This window comes from Littorina saxatilis, linkage group LG12 (genome assembly GCF_037325665.1).
Source record: "Littorina saxatilis isolate snail1 linkage group LG12, US_GU_Lsax_2.0, whole genome shotgun sequence".
Classification (NCBI taxonomy): domain Eukaryota; kingdom Metazoa; phylum Mollusca; class Gastropoda; order Littorinimorpha; family Littorinidae; genus Littorina; species Littorina saxatilis.
The window spans coordinates 856,021-873,954 of record NC_090256.1 but is presented as its reverse complement, the minus strand read 5'-3'; the positions used below and the strand labels follow the sequence as shown (position 1 = coordinate 873,954).

Below are 17,934 nucleotides of genomic sequence, written 5' to 3'. Positions count from 1 at the left end.
CCAAATAATTGTAATGTGTGTGTGTGTGTGTGAATTCAGATTTGGCACACAAATGAAACACTGGCAATACCACTACTTACTGACGACTCTCTCTTTCTCATTTTTTCAGTCTCTCGCTCTCACTCGTGGTTTGTGTGTGTATATATGTCGTATCCATTCTGTACAATTTGCGCATTATGTACAATGAGCAGCATATCTTGCACATTGTATACAATGAGCAACAAGTTTTGCTCATTATATACAATGAGCAAAACTGTTGCCCATTGTATACAATGAGCAAGACCATAAAGTTGCACATTGTATACAATGTGCACCGAGTGAGCAAGATTGTTGAATGGCGTTCAAGCTACACTGATATATGAATCATAGTGAATGGTTGAATGGAATATGTGAGTAAAGTGTTCAAATAACGATGTTTGTTATGTTTAAGCATTGTTTTAATTCTCATTTCGCTAAAACTATACAGTGCATTAGGAATTTAATTATTGTAAATAATAAATATCATGCAGGATTCGATCCCGCTACAATCAGTCTTTGGAAATGTGCAACTTCGATTACGTCGTATCGCTTTACGAGTTTGTAGTCGTTGGGCGTCTTCTTTTGGCTTCCGAGTTTCAGTTGTCGAACTCTTTCCGTCATGGTGGTAAGGTCTTCCTGTGTGAACCACTTCACGTGGCCAACACTTTGACGTTGCACTTCTGCATCAAACTTAGTTCGATTTTGATCCATGGTGGTCGCGTTCTATCGCCGGGCAGACTGACACTGACACCGAAACTAAAATACTGAAAGAAAGAAAGTGGTCAGACAATCCAAATAATTTCAAACACGAGTTCGGTTCAGTCCTATTTGGTCAAAATCGCACGTAGTTTGCAAGATCGTTATTTGAACCCTTTACTCACAAATAGAAAAAGTGTGAAAGGCGGTGAAAACGACGCTCTCATTAGCTGACGTTGTTGTTTCTATCTCTTACTTTTAGCATGACATGACAATGTGAGCGTTATTATGAACGAATGTTATGTGTGTGTGCGTGTGTTGAAACAACATTAATTGTTGTATTTGTTTTTATTGTTTAATTAAAGGGGCAGTCAACAGGTTTCTGTCGTTTCATGTTTTTGGGCCAAAAAGAGATTGCTTACTCTTTACTCTTTACTCTAGGTAAATGTAACAAAAAATATATTTTAAAAAAAGAAAAGATTTTGAATATTTTTTTGAAAAAAAAAAATTGTTTTGGATTTTTTGTTCCATTCTTTTTCTTATCACATGCACGCCAGTTCAAAACGCCGAAAGCATATTGGTCAAATGTTGAATACAGAATACAGAATACAGTATTTATTGAGCCAAGTGACATTAAAAAAACATTTAAAGCACAAGGAATTTAGCGTAGTGTTGGTAAAATCACGCACACACACACACCCACACACACACTGACACACACACACACACGCCCACACATTCACTGACATACACACCAACACACACACGCCCACACTACAGCAGTCACGATCACACCATCACACACAGGGCAGACATGAGGTAAAACAAATGACAATCATCTATTAAAATAAAAAGTACAAAGAGTGGTCTAAGATGCTGGTGGAAGGGTCTACACGAGTTACGGCCGTTTTAAAATAAAAAATATGACGTCATTCTACTTCCACTACAAAGTTAAATGTTATTTCCAGCCAAACTAACAGCGCTATCGATGTGCGGTTTCACTAAAGTGGTTCCTATGCATCAAAGAATTTTTTTAAACAAAGTTGTTTTTAGCTGTTTTTTGCCCCTTTAATTTACAATAATTAAATTCTTAATACACTGTTTAGTTTTAGCGAAATGAGAATTAAAACAATGCTTAAACATAACAAACATCGTTATTTGAACACTTTACCATTCACCATGATTCATATATCAGTGTAGCTTGAACGTCATTCAACAATCTTGCTCACTCGGTGCACATTGTATACAATGTGCAACTTTATGGTCTTGCTCATTGTATACAATGGGCAACAGTTTTGCTCATTGTATACAATGAGCAAAACTTGTTGCTCATTGTATACAATGAGCACGATATGCTGCTCATTGTACATAATGCGCAAATTGTACAGAATGGATACGACATATATATGTATGTCTGTGTATGTATGTGTGTGTGTGCGTGTGTCTGTTTCAGTGTGTGTGTGTGCCTGTGTGTGTGTGTGTGTGTGTGTGTGTGACTCTCTCTATCTCTCTCTCTCTCTTGCTCACTCGCTCGCTCACTCACTCTGTCTCTCTCTCTGCCTCTCTCTCTGCCTCTCTCTCTGCCTCTCTCTCTGCCTCTCTCTCTCTCTGTGTCCTTAATAATAAACCATTCTGAGTTCTGAGTTCTCTCTCTCTCTCTCTCTCTCTCTCTCTCTCTCTCTCTCTCTCTCTCCTCTATCTCTCTCGCTCTCTCTGAAGGAATATTTTGTTGTTCCTTTCAATTTGCCAGAGATCTGTAATTTTTGGAAGAAAGTCTCTGCATGATTTTCAGTTGTTTCTTTCGGATTTTGATCTTTTTAGAAAAAAAGGGCTTTGTTTTTGACTAATTGTAAGACAGTGTTATTGCATATATTTGTAAATGGAAATATTGACACAAGGTATAACCGAGGATATTGAAACCTTTTCTTCTCTCCCAAATTCTTTTATGAAATGAGAGGGGGAGAGAGAGAGAGAGGGGGGGATTGACAGACATAAAAAGCGCGTGAAAGCGGAAGAGAGAGACAGTTAAAAGGGATGGAGGGTGCTTTTTATTTTATGGTTGGTTGGTTTTAGTTCTTAATGCACTGTTTTTGACAATAGTTTTCATTCGGTAAAAGCCAAATTCAATTACCGCTCTCTCTCTCTCTCTCTTCATTACACACACACACACACACACACACACGCACAAACGCATACGTACACACGGTATCGTACACACAAACTCACACACAGAAAAACACCAGACAGAAGTGACTCGAGCAGACTTTTCAATGGCACGACAAACCCCTGTCGTCGGATTGCTTGCACCCATCGCGTCCTTCGCTGTTGCGCCTTCGCACTTGCACCCATCGGAAAGCCCATACAATGACAAATTCTGTCCACCGTATTTCTCTTTCTTCATTCCACTGTTGCACTTGCAGTTGCAAACACAACAGTTTGCCTCGTCGTCTCCGCACTTGACTTTGCACCAAGCCTCGTTGTCGATTTTTCCCTTTGCCCCCTAGTTCCGGTAGATGTGACAATAAACTTCACAGCGCATGCGCCAAAATTTAAGTGAAAAAGGTCTATTAACACTGTTAATTACTAATTTTCACGTGAAAATGGTAACCCTATAGTTTGGGCACTAGTAAGCCGTCATAGGATCTGCTAGGTCTCGAAGCTGCGCGCTCTCCCTACGCTTATTTTGAACTGCACAAAACAAGCGTAACCGGGTCGTGGCGCAGTACAGTCGTGATGTAGGTTTCTTTTATCTTTGGTCATTAAAAATCTGAAAATTGTAATTAAAATTATTTTTTTATAAAACGATCCAAATTTATGTTCATCTTATTCGTCATCAGTTTCTGATTCCAAAAACATATAAATATGTTATATTCGGATTAAAAACAAGGTCTGAAAATTAAAAATATAAAAATTATTATCAAAATCAAATTTCCGAAATCGATTTAAAAACAATTTCATCTTGTTCCTTGTCGGTTCCTGATTCCAAAAACATATAGATATGAATGATATGTTTGGATTAAAAACACGCTCAGAAAGTTAAAACGAAGAGAGGTACCGAAAAGTTTGCTATGCAGCACAGCGAAACCACTACCGCGCTGAACAGGCTCGTCAGTTTCACTCCGTTTTGCACAAGCGGCGGACTACGGTCATTGTGAAAAAATGCAGTGCGTTCAATTTCATTCTGTGAGTTCCACAGCTTGACTAAATGTAGTAATTTCGCCTTACGCGACTTGTTGCTGAGTACAGATTTCTTTTGTTTTTTTAGCTTTGTTCATCTCACCCACAGTCATTTTTACATTTAGTCAAGTTATGACTAAATGTTTTAACAACGAGGGGGGAATCGAGACGAGGGTCGTGGTGTATGTGTGTGTGTATGTGTGTGTGTATGTGTGTGTGTATGTGTGTGTGTGTGTGCGTCCCTCATTTTTCAACCAAATTGGTTGAAATTTTGGTCAAGTATTGTTCGACAAAGCCCGGACTTCGGTATTGCATTTCAGCTTGGTGGCTTAAAAATTAATTAATGACTTTGGTCATTAAAAATCGGAAAATTGTAAAAAAAATATTTCTTTTATAAAACGATCCAAATTTACGTTCATATTATTCTCCATCATTTGCTGATTCCAAAAAAATATAAATATGTTATATTTGGATTAAAAACAAGCTCTGAAAATTAAATATATAAAAATTATTATCAAAATTAAATTGTCGAAATCAATTTAAAAACACTTTCATCTTATTCCTTGTCGGTTCCTGATTCCAAAAACATATAGATATGATATGTTTGGATTAAAAACACGCTCAGAAAGTTAAAACGAAGAGAGGTACAGAAAAGCGTGCTATCGTTCTCAGCGCAACTACTACCCCGTCTTCTTGTCAATTTCACTGCCTTTGCCGTGAGCGGTGGACTGACGATGTTACGAGTATACGGTCTTGCTGCGTTGCATTGCGTTTAGTTTCATTCTGTGAGTTTGACAGCTACTTGACTAAATGTTGTATTTTCGCCTTACGCGACTTGTTGTTGTTTTGATTATTATTATTATTTGCGTTTTGTTTCTTTGTTTGTTTGGCAGTGTGCACTGAGGGACCTAACATTCTGATCATCGCCTTTGGCGTGGTGGCTGGAGTGGTGGGTGTGGGGCTGATTCTTCTCTTGCTGGTCAGGCTACTCACCTCTCTCTTTGACAGGCTCGAGTACCAGCACTTCCTGCGCGAGCTCCAATCTCCAAAGTGGGCAAAGGTCAGTCAAGGTCAAAATGAAAAGAACAGAGGCCGTGACGTTTGGTTGTGATTGTGTTTTGCTTCAGCGGATCTGGATGTACTTATAGGTCGTTTGTAGTATTCAGAATGCCAGCATAATGATGTGGTTTTTGTGAGCTTTTCTTTTTTAATTTAGAAAAAACGTTTTGCTTTTATTACAAGTCCATCATCTAATTAGATGATAGACTTGTGCTTTTATGGACTCTAGCCTCTAAATTTGCAGGAAGTGATGTCAATGTGCAGGAAGTGATGTCAATGTGCAGGAAGTGATGTCAATGTGCAGGAAGTGATGTCAATGTGCAGGAAGTGATGTCAATGTGCAGGAAGTGATGTCAATGTGCAGGAAGTGATGTCAATGTGCAGGAAGTGATGTCAATGTGCAGGAAGTGATGTCAATGTGCAGGAAGTGATGTCAATGTGCAGGAAGTGATGTCAATGTGCAGGAAGTGATGTCAATGTGCAGGAAGTGATGTCAATGTGCAGGAAGTGATGTCAATGTGCAGGAAGTGATGTCAATGTGCAGGAAGTGATGTCAATCACCATCTTGTTGCTGTTGCGGCTTTTCTTTGTTTTTCTTTTATTTGTTGGTTTGTTTGTTTTGGGGTGGTTCAGACTTGTTGTTGTTGCTATTGTTGATATTATTGATGTTGTTGATATTGTTGATAGTACGAAGACAGTCAGTCTACAAAAAAACCCATTACTTTTGCAAGGCTGAGAACAGGACGAGCTGCTGTCAAGCAGGAGTGACTGAAGAATGACTGATACAGCTGTCTGGTTTACACGGCTCCCCACGAACGCCCGTCATAGAGGGTCCATGGACCCCCACTTTTAATGTTTAGAGGGTCCATGGACCCCCACTTTTAATGTTTAGAGGGTCCATGGACCCCCTTACCAGAGTTTTAGAGGGTCCGAAGAGTCCGGGGTCCCGAAACCCCCTATCTACATATAACGTATTGTGATCGCGAATAATGTAATATGAACTGGGTTTTTTTTATTACCAGAATATTAGAGGAGGACACTTCAACTATACCAAGTCAAATGCAACACACACGAACACTTTGTTCCCGCTTGAAAATGGGATAAATTGTGTTTGCACTTTGACTTAGCTGACGAATAGTCTGAAAAGAGTATACGGGTCGCACGACAGAGGAAATTGAGTGCGTCCCGGGACCCGCTCTTTGTAGGTTTAGTGCGACCCGGGACCCGCTCTTTGTAGGTTTAGTGCGTCCCGGGACCCGCTCTTTGTAGGTTTAGTGCGTCCCGGGACCCGCTCTTTGTAGGTTTAGTGTGACCCGGGACCCGCTCTTTGTAGGTTTAGTGCGTCCCGGGACCCGCTCTTTGTGGGTTTAGTGCGTACCGGGACCCGCTCTGTGTAGGTTTAGTGCGTCCCGGGACCCGCTCTGTGTAGGTTTAGTGCGTACCGGGACCCGCTCTGTGTAGGTTTAGTGCGTACCGGGACCCGCTCTGTGTAGGTTTAGTGCGTCCCGGGACCCGCTCTGTGTAGGTTTAGTGCGTACCGGGACCCGCTCTGTGTAGGTTTAGTGCGTCCCGGGACCCGCTCTTTGTAGGTTTAGTGCGTCCCGGGACCCGCTCTTTGTAGGTTTAGTGCGTCCCGGGACCCGCTCTTTGTAGGTTTAGTGCGTCCCGGGACCCGCTCTTTGTAGGTTTAGTGCGTACCGGGACCCGCTCTGTGTAGGTTTAGTGCGTCCCGGGACCCGCTCTGTGTAGGTTTAGTGCGTCCCGGGACCCGCTCTGTGTAGGTTTAGTGCGTACCGGGACCCGCTCTGTGTAGGTTTAGTGCGTCCCGGGACCCGCTCTGTGTAGGTTTAGTGCGTACCGGGACCCGCTCTGTGTAGGTTTAGTGCGTCCCGGGACCCGCTCTGTGTAGGTTTAGTGCGTCCCGGGACCCGCTCTGTGTAGGTTTAGTGCGTACCGGGACCCGCTCTGTGTAGGTTTAGTGCGTACCGGGACCCGCTCTGTGTAGGTTTAGTGCGTCCCGGGACCCGCTCTGTGTAGGTTTAGTGCGTACCGGGACCCGCTCTTTGTAGGTTTAGTGCGTACCGGGACCCGCTCTTTGTAGGTTTAGTGCGTCCCGGGACCCGCTCTGTGTAGGTTTAGTGCGTCCCGGGACCCGCTCTGTGTAGGTTTAGTGCGTACCGGGACCCGCTCTGTGTAGGTTTAGTGCGTCCCGGGACCCGCTCTTTGTGGGTTTAGTGCGTACCGGGACCCGCTCTGTGTAGGTTTAGTGCATCCCGGGACCCGCTCTGTGTAGGTTTAGTGCGTACCGGGACCCGCTCTGTGTAGGTTTAGTGCGTCCCGGGACCCGCTCTGTGTAGGTTTAGTGCGTACCGGGACCCGCTCTGTGTAGGTTTAGTGCGTCCCGGGACCCGCTCTGTGTAGGTTTAGTGCGTCCCGGGACCCGCTCTGTGTAGGTTTAGTGCGTACCGGGACCCGCTCTGTGTAGGTTTAGTGCGTACCGGGACCCGCTCTTTGTAGGTTTAGTGCATACCGGGACCCGCTCTTTGTAGGTTTAGTGCGTCCCGGGACCCGCTCTGTGTAGGTTTAGTGCGTCCCGGGACCCGCTCTGTGTAGGTTTAGTGCGTACCGGGACCCGCTCTGTGTAGGTTTAGTGCGTCCCGGGACCCGCTCTGTGTAGGTTTAGTGCGTCCCGGGACCCGCTCTGTGTAGGTTTAGTGCGTCCCGGGACCCGCTCTGTGTAGGTTTAGTGCGTCCCGGGACCCGCTCTGTGTAGGTTTAGTGCGTCCCGGGACCCGCTCTGTGTAGGTTTAGTGCGTCCCGGGACCCGCTCTGTGTAGGTTTAGTGCGTCCCGGGACCCGCTCTGTGTAGGTTTAGTGCGTCCCGGGACCCGCTCTGTGTAGGTTTAGTGCGTCCCGGGACCCGCTCTGTGTAGGTTTAGTGCGTCCCGGGACCCGCTCTGTGTAGGTTTAGTGCGTCCCGGGACCCGCTCTGTGTAGGTTTAGTGCGTCCCGGGACCCGCTCTGTGTAGGTTTAGTGCGTCCCGGGCCCCGCTCTGTGTAGGTTTAGTGCGTCCCGGGACCCGCTCTGTGTAGGTTTAGTGCGTCCCGGGCCCCGCTCGTTGTAGGTTTAGTGCGTCCCGGGACCCGCTCTGTGTAGGTTTAGTGCGTCCCGGGACCCGCTCTTTGTAGGTTTAGTGCGTCCCGGGACCCGCTCTTTGTAGGTTTAGTGCGTCCCGGGACCCGCTCTTTGTAGGTTTAGTGCGTCCCGGGACCCGCTCTTTGTAGGTTTAGTGCGTCCCGGGACCCGCTCTTTGTAGGTTTAGTGCGTCCCGGGACCCGCTCTTTGTAGGTTTAGTGCGTCCCGGGACCCGCTCTTTGTAGGTTTAGTGCGTCCCGGGACCCGCTCCATGAATTTCTTGTACGTGATTTCGGCTTCTAGGGCGTATAGGACGCAGGGACGCGCTCTATGGGGAGCCCTGCCGGTTTACTCTATGGGGAGCCCTGCCGGTTTACTCTATGGGGAGCCCTGCCGGTTTACTCTATGGGGAGCCCTGCCGGTTTACTCTATGGGGAGCCCTGCCGGTTTACTCTATGGGGAGCCCTGCCGGTTTACTCTATGGGGAGCACTGCCGGTTTACTCTATGGTGAGCCCTGCCGGTTGACTCTATGGGGAGCCCTGCCGGTTGACTCTATGGGGAGCCCTGCCGGTTGACTCTATGGGGAGCCCTGCCGGTTGACTCTATGGGGAGCCCTGCCGGTTGACTCTATGGGGAGCCCTGCCGGTTGACTCTATGGGGAGCCCTGCCGGTTGACTCTATGGGGAGCCCTGGCCGGTTTACTCTATGGGGAGCCCTGCCGGTTTACTCTCTGGGAAGGGAACCTTCTCATCAACAGCTTCTCAGTTAACTAAAAAGTCGTAATGACAATTAATGTTTCAGTAACAGATTGCCAGAAGAGACTAACCTAATTTCTCTCATTTTGCAGTTTCACAACCCTATCTACAAAGAGGCCACAACAACTTACCACAACCCTGTAATGACCAAGGACTGAAGAGGCCACAACAACTTACCACAACCCTGTAATGACCAAGGACTGAAGAGGCCACAACAACTTACCACAACCCTGTAATGACCACGGACTGAAGAGGCCACAACAACTTACCACAACCCTGTAATGACCAAGGACTGAAGAGGCCACAACAACTTACCACAACCCTGTAATGACCAAGGACTGAAGAGGCCACAACAACTTACCACAACCCTGTAATGACCAAGGACTGAAGAGGCCACAACAACTTACCACAACCCTGTAATGACCAAGGACTGAAGAGGCCACAACAACTTACCACAACCCTGTAATGACCAAGGACTGAAGAGGCCAACCTGCAGCAATCAGTATCATATGTCCCTGCTTTTGAAACAACACCTACTTACTACAGCTAAAGTAATGACCAAGGAATGAAGAGGCTAAATTTGCAGCAATCAACCGTTTCTCTACTGTTAAAGCAACAGCAACTGACTACCACCTTGTAATGGTTAAACCAATGGTTAAATGGGCCATCTTTAAGCAATCGACGTTTGCTCTGTTTTGGATTGTGAGATATCACTGCATCCTCAAAGAAGCAGCGGTTCTACTTTTGATAGTGTAGGTGAATCAGCCTTGTTAAAGATGCCTCCCTAAGTTTACTTTAGCGGATGTCGAAAAACGATATGATTAATTGACTTAAAAAAACAAAAACAAAACGAGCAAACATCCAACCGACAAAATAAGTAGACCGAGGTGTAAACAAATTGTTGTTCGTCTGTGCCTACTACCATGTACACATGTATATTTGTGGCTTGAATTGCGCTTATTTTATTTGTGTGTGTGTGTTTGTGTGTGTGTGTGTGTGTGTTTGTGTGTGTGTGTGTGTTTGTGTGTGTGTGTGTGTGTGTGTGTGTGTGTGTGTGTGTATATATGTGTGTGTGTGTGTGTGTATGTGTGTGTGAGAGAGAGAGAGAGAGAGAGAGAGAGAGAGAGGGGGGGGGGGGATTTTATTCCCTCTCCGCAAGAAATACGAGCGTTTTCTTGCTTTTTTGCTTAAGTCATATAATGCTAAAGTTTTTGCTTAACGTACACACTTACACACACACACACACACACACACACACACACACACACACACACACACACACACACTTAAACACACACACACATGTGTGTCAGCTTGTTATCTTTCCTTCTTGTTGTATATTCATTTACTTTTTAATTTCAACAATATGTATTTGAATTTTTTTTATATATCATGTCATTCATGCGTCTGTAAATGCTATATCATGTACACCTGTATAATTATTACTTTGAATTTGAAATATGCTTCTTCCACGTGAGTGTGTGTGTGTATCATATGTGTGTGTGTGTGTGTGTGTGTGTGTGTGTGTGTGTGTGTGTGTGTGTGTGTGTGTGTGTGTGTGTGTGTGTAAATGCGTGAAATCGAGAGAGAGAGACAGACCGGCAGAGATAGAGACAGAGAGAGAGAGAGAGACAGAGACAGAGAGAGAGACACGCAGCCAGTCAATTATTGTTGAATTCAATAGTGCTAACGTTATGTTGTTGTTGAATTGTAAAGACACAAAAACACAAGAACATACAACCAACCAACCCAAAACTTGTATTATAATGTTTATTGTTTTCATTTTATTTACACTTCAAGTTATTACTTTTTCTGTCTGCTTTTTACATTTAGTCAAGTTTTGACTAAATGTTTTAACATAGAGGGGGAATCGAGACGAGGGTCGTGGTGTGTGTGTGTGTGTGTGCGCGTGTGTCTGTGTGTGTGTGTGTGTGTGTAAAGCGATTCAGAGTAAACTACTGGACCGATCTTTATGACATTTTAAATGAGAGTTCCTGGGTATGATATCCCCAGACATTTTTTTTCATTTTTTTGATAAATGTCTTTGATGACGTCACATCGGGCTTTTTGTAAAAGTTGAGGCGGCACTGTCACACCCACATTTTTCAATGAAATTGATTGAAATTTTGGCCAAGAAATCTTCGACGAAGGCCGGACTTATTGCATTTCAGCTTGGAGGCTTAAAAATTGATTGACGACTTTGGTCATTAAAAATCTGAAAATTGTAATTAAACTTATTTTTGTATAAAACGATCCAAAATTACGTTCATCTTATTCTTCATCATTTTCTGATTCCAAAAACATATAAATATGTTATATTCGGATTAAAAACAAGCTCTGAAAATTAACAATATAAAAATTATGATTAAAATAAAATTTCCAAAATCGTTTTAAAAACAATTTCATCTTAGTCCTTGTCGGTCCCTGATTCCAAAAACATATAGATATGATATATTTGGATTAAAAACACGCTCAGAAAGTTAAAACGAAGAGAGGTACAGAAAAGCGTGCTATGCAGCACAGCGCAACCATGCCGCGCTAAACAGGCTCGTCAATTTCACTGCTTTTTGCACGAGTGGCGGACTACGGTCATTGTGAAAAAATGCAGTGTGTTCAGTTTCATTCTGTGAGTTCCACAGCTTGACTAAATGTAGTAATTTTGCCTTACGCGACTTGTTTTTCTTTTAGGCTGGGGGGGGGGGGGGGGGGGGCGGAAACCCCGGAAACCCCCCTGGATACGCCCAGGCTGCATACACACACAGACATCACAGTACACTGGCACACACAGACCTCACAGTACACTGGCACACACAGACATCACAGTACACTGGCACACACAGACATCACAGTACACTGGCACACACAGACATCACAGTACACTGGCACACACACACGTACGCCACGTACAGAATGTAACAAGTCGCGTAAGGCGAAAATACAACATTTAGTCAAGTAGCTGTCGAACTCGCAGAATGAAACTGAACGCAATGCCATTTTTCAGCAAGACCGTATACTCGTAGCATCGTCAGTCCACCGCTCATGGCAAAGGCAGTGAAATTGACAAGAAGAGCGGGGTAGTAGTTTGTTATGGAGTGGTATAGCCCGGTTTTTAGACAATCATAAATGCCTCTACACAACTCTATAAATTTAGTATTTGTTTACAGACTTGAATGTAATCTGAATAGTTGTCCGCTACCGTAGCTTACAAGGCACAAGCGCACACGCACTCACACACGCAAAAACCTGGTGTTAAATGGATCTTGACACTGCCAAGACTAATTATTATTAGTTTACAAAGCTTTTTACATCACAAAATCATTTCCGGGCTTCGACCAGTACTCTAGGTCGACAACACCGCAAGAAACTCTACAGTCCAAGACGCAGACACCTTTTGGCTCAAACAAAGCAGCTTAACAGGTAAGACGAATAGGTATTCTACTGTACGTTACCCTACTGCCATCTTTCGGCTTTCAAGATGTTGGTATGGCTGTAAGTCCTTCAGACGACTGACAAGGATGCACCAGTCCTCACGACACCGCAACCATTGCTTGACGTAGTCCTTGATCCTTCCAGTTCGTCTCGGCGGCTAACTGTAGAACTCTGCCAGCTCTCCATGCCATGGTCATGTACACCAAGCCGCAGTCACCAGTTCAGTTCAGCCTCCGTCGATGAAACCCTCCAGTTGGAACACTGTAAAGTTTATAGTCCATAAATCAACTTGTCTTTAGTTTCTTTCACTCGCACAATAAAAATACTCACTCGTCCAACATATTAAGCTGCATGAGCCAATATAATTATTTACACGTTAATTCCTGTTTTCTAAAACCAAGAAAACGTTACGTAAAACCCTCACATGTTTAAGCAGTGTAGCACAATAGCTTAGGCCTACACAATAACGTTAAACACAGAACCAGTCACTCTTCTCACATACGACAACATGACATGAAAATATAACCGGTTTCAAACATACCTCAAAAGAGTGTAAAGCCAACATTTAGTACAGTCGCCGGCCTGGCATGAATATGAAAATGGAAGATATCACTAGTAGACTGATAGGGAAAGTTCGTCAGTCTTCATCCTTCTTCAGTCAGATACCTAAAACAGGAGCCCGTCTGCTAAAGTGTTACGAAAAACATGAGTCGAGCTTGGCTCCTTGACGGCGACTGATTTTACAAAGTCGTTCTTGCTATGACATTGCCAGTGAGCTGTCGCCTGCATCACTTGCACGTGAAAAACCTTGTCAGTTACACAAAGGTTCAACTGCGGTCAACGCGACGGTATGCAGCCTATAGCCCTTTCCAATGTCTGACCATCGCTATAGTCTATTCTATTTACAACAATACACATTACCACAAATACGAGTAAACCGCTTCGTAACAGTGGTTACGCTATGCTGCATAGCACGCTTTTCTGTACCTCTCTTCGTTTTAACTTTCTGAGCGTGTTTTTAATCCAAACATATCATATCTATATGTTTTTGGAATCAGGAACCGACAAGGAATAAGATGAAAGTGTTTTTAAAACGATTTCGAAAAAAAAATTTTGATAATAATTTTTATATATTTAATTTTCAGAGCTTGTTTTTAATCCGAATATAACATATTTATATGTTTTTGGAATCAGCAAATGATGGAGAATAAGATAAACGTAAATTTGGATCGTTTTATAAATTTTTATTTTTTTTTACAATTTTCAGATTTTTAATGACCAAAGTCATTAATTAATTTTTAAGCCACCAAGCTGAAATGCAATACCGAACCCCGGGCTTCGTCGAAGATTACTTGACCAAAATTTCAACAAATTTGGTTGAAAAATGAGGGCGTGACAGTGCCGCCTCAACTTTCACGAAAAGCCGGATATGACGTCATCAAAGACATTTATCAAAAAAATGAAAAAAACGTTCGGGGATTTCATACCCAGGAACTCTCATGTCAAATTTCATAAAGATCGGTCCAGTAGTTTAGTCTGAATCGCTCTACACACACACACACACACGCACAGACACACATACACCACGACCCTCGTCTCGATTCCCCCCTCTACGTTAAAATATTTAGTCAAAACTTGACTAAATATAAAAAGAAAGTTATCTGAGCAGTGAAGGACTTAATTAAAGGCACAGTAAGCCTCCCGTAAACCATCACAGATACGGTCAGCCTTTTACACACAGTACAAACACCCTTTCATTTAAACACTCACCGATTTAGAACATCCTAGGTGCCCTCCGTAAAGAGCGAACAATTTTCAAAGAATTGCGTAAACAGCAAACAGTACAACTGATCAAAGAGAGAATCGAGTCTGGAATGAAACGCGATACAGATCTAGCATTCAAAAACTGTCTTTCAAGTTCAAGGAAGTTGTTGCAAGGTAAGAATTGTACAGACAAAACCATGACACTTGACAGTGCATGTTTTGAATCTGAGGAAAAATCGTGATCATTTTGACTTTGAGAACAGATTCATTCCGTTTCCTTATATCTGCATGTTCAAGTAAATGATGGAGAGTTTTTTTTCGGGCAGAGTAAACTTAACTTGAGACTCTACTGCAAGTCTTGAAATTCACATAAATCAGTCAAACCACGAACAATTAAAGACATCCAAACATTACAGGCACTTTAGATCAACTCATTTCACTAGAGGTGACTGCCTAGCACTGTGTTTGACATTCGTGTCTACTGAAATAAAAAGAAATTAAAACAAAACGGATTAACAGTAGGTGACACGTTATCAGAGTGGGACGGACACTAGATCTGTCTCTGTACTTACCGGGACTGATACGGCTGCCAGATCGACACTGCGCTTTCGACAGCTCTTCCTCGCGTGGACATTGGAAAAACGCTGTGCAGATCAAATTGTAGGAAATCTCCCTTTGGTAGCTTCTTTATTTACTTTTCTGGAGCTTAGAAACCGAACAGCATGAAATCGTCTTCCCCGAATCGGCGAATGCAGAAGTGAGAACTGGAGAAGTGAATCTATACCCCAATCCTTCGCGCGACCCCTGACCTGGTCTTGACACCTGACCTGGTCTACATACCACACACGACAGAAACCAGTCAACTGCTTGTACCCCTTCAAAACCCCCCACCACCCGTTTTCTTTGGATACACGCTTTAACTACACACATGCCGACACAGTGTTGATCATTGCTTCAATATTTTGAAGATGGTGCTTGAAAAATAACCAGGTGAAATGAGTATTTCGGTGTTTAGTCAAATGTTAAAGTTTCTACCACAGACATACACACGCACACACGCACACACGCACGCACAGACAGACAAAGTTACGATCGCATAGGCTACACTTACGTGAGCCAAAAACATGAGAACGGCTGCAGTAGAAGGGAAGCAACTCCGTCGTTTGTGTGGCTTGGCATGTGACACTGACAGGATGTGGTGTTTGCGCATGCGCAGTATGAGGAGGAAAGAGTGTCGCCATTTTAGGATCAATAGAGTTCCTGATGAGAGAAATGACTGGGCGTCTGCAGTAGCTGGCATCATCTTCCGGGTACTGAAGTTTAGCTCGAAGAATACGTCGTGAGCGAGGAAGTCATTCTGCGACATGGTCACCGATAAACGCTAGAGGAACTGCCCTGGTGCTATTCGAGATCGTGGTAAGTTCCAGCGCTCTGGCTTATTTACCCCGCCTCCCTCTGTCCGGAAGGCTCTTCGAAAGTCGAGTGGTCAACTTGGACTTGGTGTTGAGTGCACTGTTGCACACGCTTCATAAACCTTCTGTTAGTTTTACTGTTGTACCTGCATTTTGTGAAGACTGGCAATGGGTAGTGGAAAATACTCCATAGTGCACTGAAAGGCAGATAGATGTGTCATCAGAATCAAGCGACATCGTTTGTGATCCACCAACTGTGTCAACTGTCATTGCTCGTGAATTGTACTGGTTTGTGCTCTCTGACCAGGAAATAAGTACTGTAACGCTTGAAAAGCTTTTCCTTCCTTGCTTGTTAACGTCAGATAGCAATCAGTAAACGCTTCTCCTGAGAAAGAAATGATACATTGATAGACATACCCGACAGCATAACTCAATTTTAAAACTCAAAACCTGCCTTGAGCAGTAAATAATCACAATGCTGTAGTTTTTGTGCATTGCTGTGAGTGACATTTTTAATGTCCACGAAGTGCCCACTCACTTGTTTTGATATCAAACTTCAAAGGTTTGTCACATTGCCAAAGCTGATTATTAAAATAAATATTTATTATTACTATTAGTATTAGCAAAAATATAAACTATAAGTATACCTACTATATGTAGAGGTTACATGCCGAGTATATATGTAGAGGTTACATGCCGAGCTTTTTCATGACCGCGAACTGAGACCATTATTTTTGATAATCACTGAGACAAGGTATGTAACCTCTTTATTCCTCCTTTCTTCAGTTATTCAAAGAAAAGAGGAGTTTTTGTGCGAAAGTTTGATCGAATCATATTCACCCAACCAGTCTCCCTGCGCAGGCGATCGATTAATTCGCGGTTGAATAGTTCCGTGCAAATCATTCAATTCTGTCAACACTTCTTGTCAGTTTCCTTGCTTTGAACTAAAATCAAGTACAAAGTTATGTTGTCATTCTGCTGTGGCGGTAAAGGCAGATAGTGTGTGTTCTGTTCATGTTTTGGTATCGCTCAGGAAATGTTCTTTCCTCGAATGTGACTAGCACTAGCAGACGAAGGTTTACACCCGTGTTCCAACGTTAAAAACTGTATGAAGTTCAGTTTTTTTGGGCAAAATAGTGTATGAAACCGCTGCATATTCTTTAAGTTGATTAAATGTTTGCAATTGATTGCGTGTGATCTGTTTATAAAATGAAATATTGTTGAAAACTGATCGTCGGATTGCAGTCTTGTCGATGCAGCCGAAATCTGGAAGGGGAACTACTCGTGTCGCTAGACAAAATATGAGAGTTACTTTTCCTTGGAATCTTGCTAGCGATAAACGATTGTGCACGGCAGATCTGAATTCAGAAAACAACCAAACTCATGGATTTTGTATTGAGATTCATGTGTTCAAGCCTGTAGTTGCTGGTTCAAATGCGGTATGGTTGTATTGTTTGCTCCAGAAATGTATATTTTGTACATTAGAGTGTTCTGAACTTTTGAGTCGCAAAAAGTAGATCCACAATGTGTACAGTCTCTACCCATGAGCTATCGAGGATTCAGGCCTGTCGTTGGGTAAGTGATTTTGATTGTTGGGTAAGTTACCGAAAGATAACTAGCCCTACAAGTTTACAGAGAGAAATAAGCAGAGGGGGGAATAATATATGTTATTAACTTAAGTATCATTAACATCAGACCTGTAGTTGAAAACATTTGTTTTGGTGTAGAGTTCAAAAGGACCTCCAGGGATGTTGTTACAAATTCACACCTATAGGACAAAATTATGTCCTGAACTCTTCAGAATCAATAGGACATTTGACCGCTTTCAGAAATTTCAATAGGACATCATAATTTTGTGCAAAACACTGTCCATCGAATTTTCTGCTATGCCGACACCATGTTCTGTAAAAAAGACAAAACTTCTCTTTCCGTGGTTGTGTCAGTTTTAGCGGCGACACTAGCTGCCGTGTTTTAGCCTGTTTTTGACCCAAACGTAGCACAGGATGCCGTTGAAAAGCCAAAGGTCTTCAGCTTTTGTTGATCTTTGGCAGGCCTTAGTTTTATTTCGGTGGCATAATTCAATGCGCTTCGTCAAAATGTCTCAAACTGAAACCAAAAGCAGACGCAAGACTTATAGTCAGTTGGAGTTGTCTAGTTCCCGAACTCCTAACTTTAGCGTGCTGCAGAAGGGTGTACATTACCCAAACGGCTCATATCACATACGGTTCTGAATTCCCGAAAACGCAAGATCAGCACTACACAACTTCAGTGCACCTGTACGCGAGAGTGCTCGGTCGCTTTTTGAAAATGTGTATCTTGAACGGAAAATATCGAATATCACGCTGTCCGAAGGAATCAAGTTCTTATCGGACAATGACAGCGCTCAGTTCAAAACGAAAGGACATCTGACCGCCATGCGGCTATGTGAATCAGACATTTGAGCCCTTCAATCGGTCTATGTCCGATGTCCGACGCCTAACGACATCC

The 17,934-nt window shown here is 43.2% G+C and overlaps 1 protein-coding gene across 3 annotated transcripts in view; it reads left to right on the top strand.

Annotated features, from left to right (window-relative positions):
* LOC138981016 (integrin beta-1-like) overlaps window positions 1-10,314 on the top strand; it is a 77,237-nt gene extending 66,923 nt beyond the window's left edge. For all 3 annotated transcript variants that reach the window (XM_070353806.1, XM_070353804.1, XM_070353803.1), the window contains exons 21-22: window positions 4,785-4,951; window positions 8,935-10,314. In XM_070353806.1, coding sequence (XP_070209907.1) covers window positions 4,785-4,951; window positions 8,935-9,000 — 233 coding nt within the window. In that variant the 3' untranslated portion in view covers window positions 9,001-10,314. The remainder of the gene's footprint in view (window positions 1-4,784; window positions 4,952-8,934) is intronic.
* The last annotated feature ends 7,620 nt before the right edge of the window (window positions 10,315-17,934 follow it).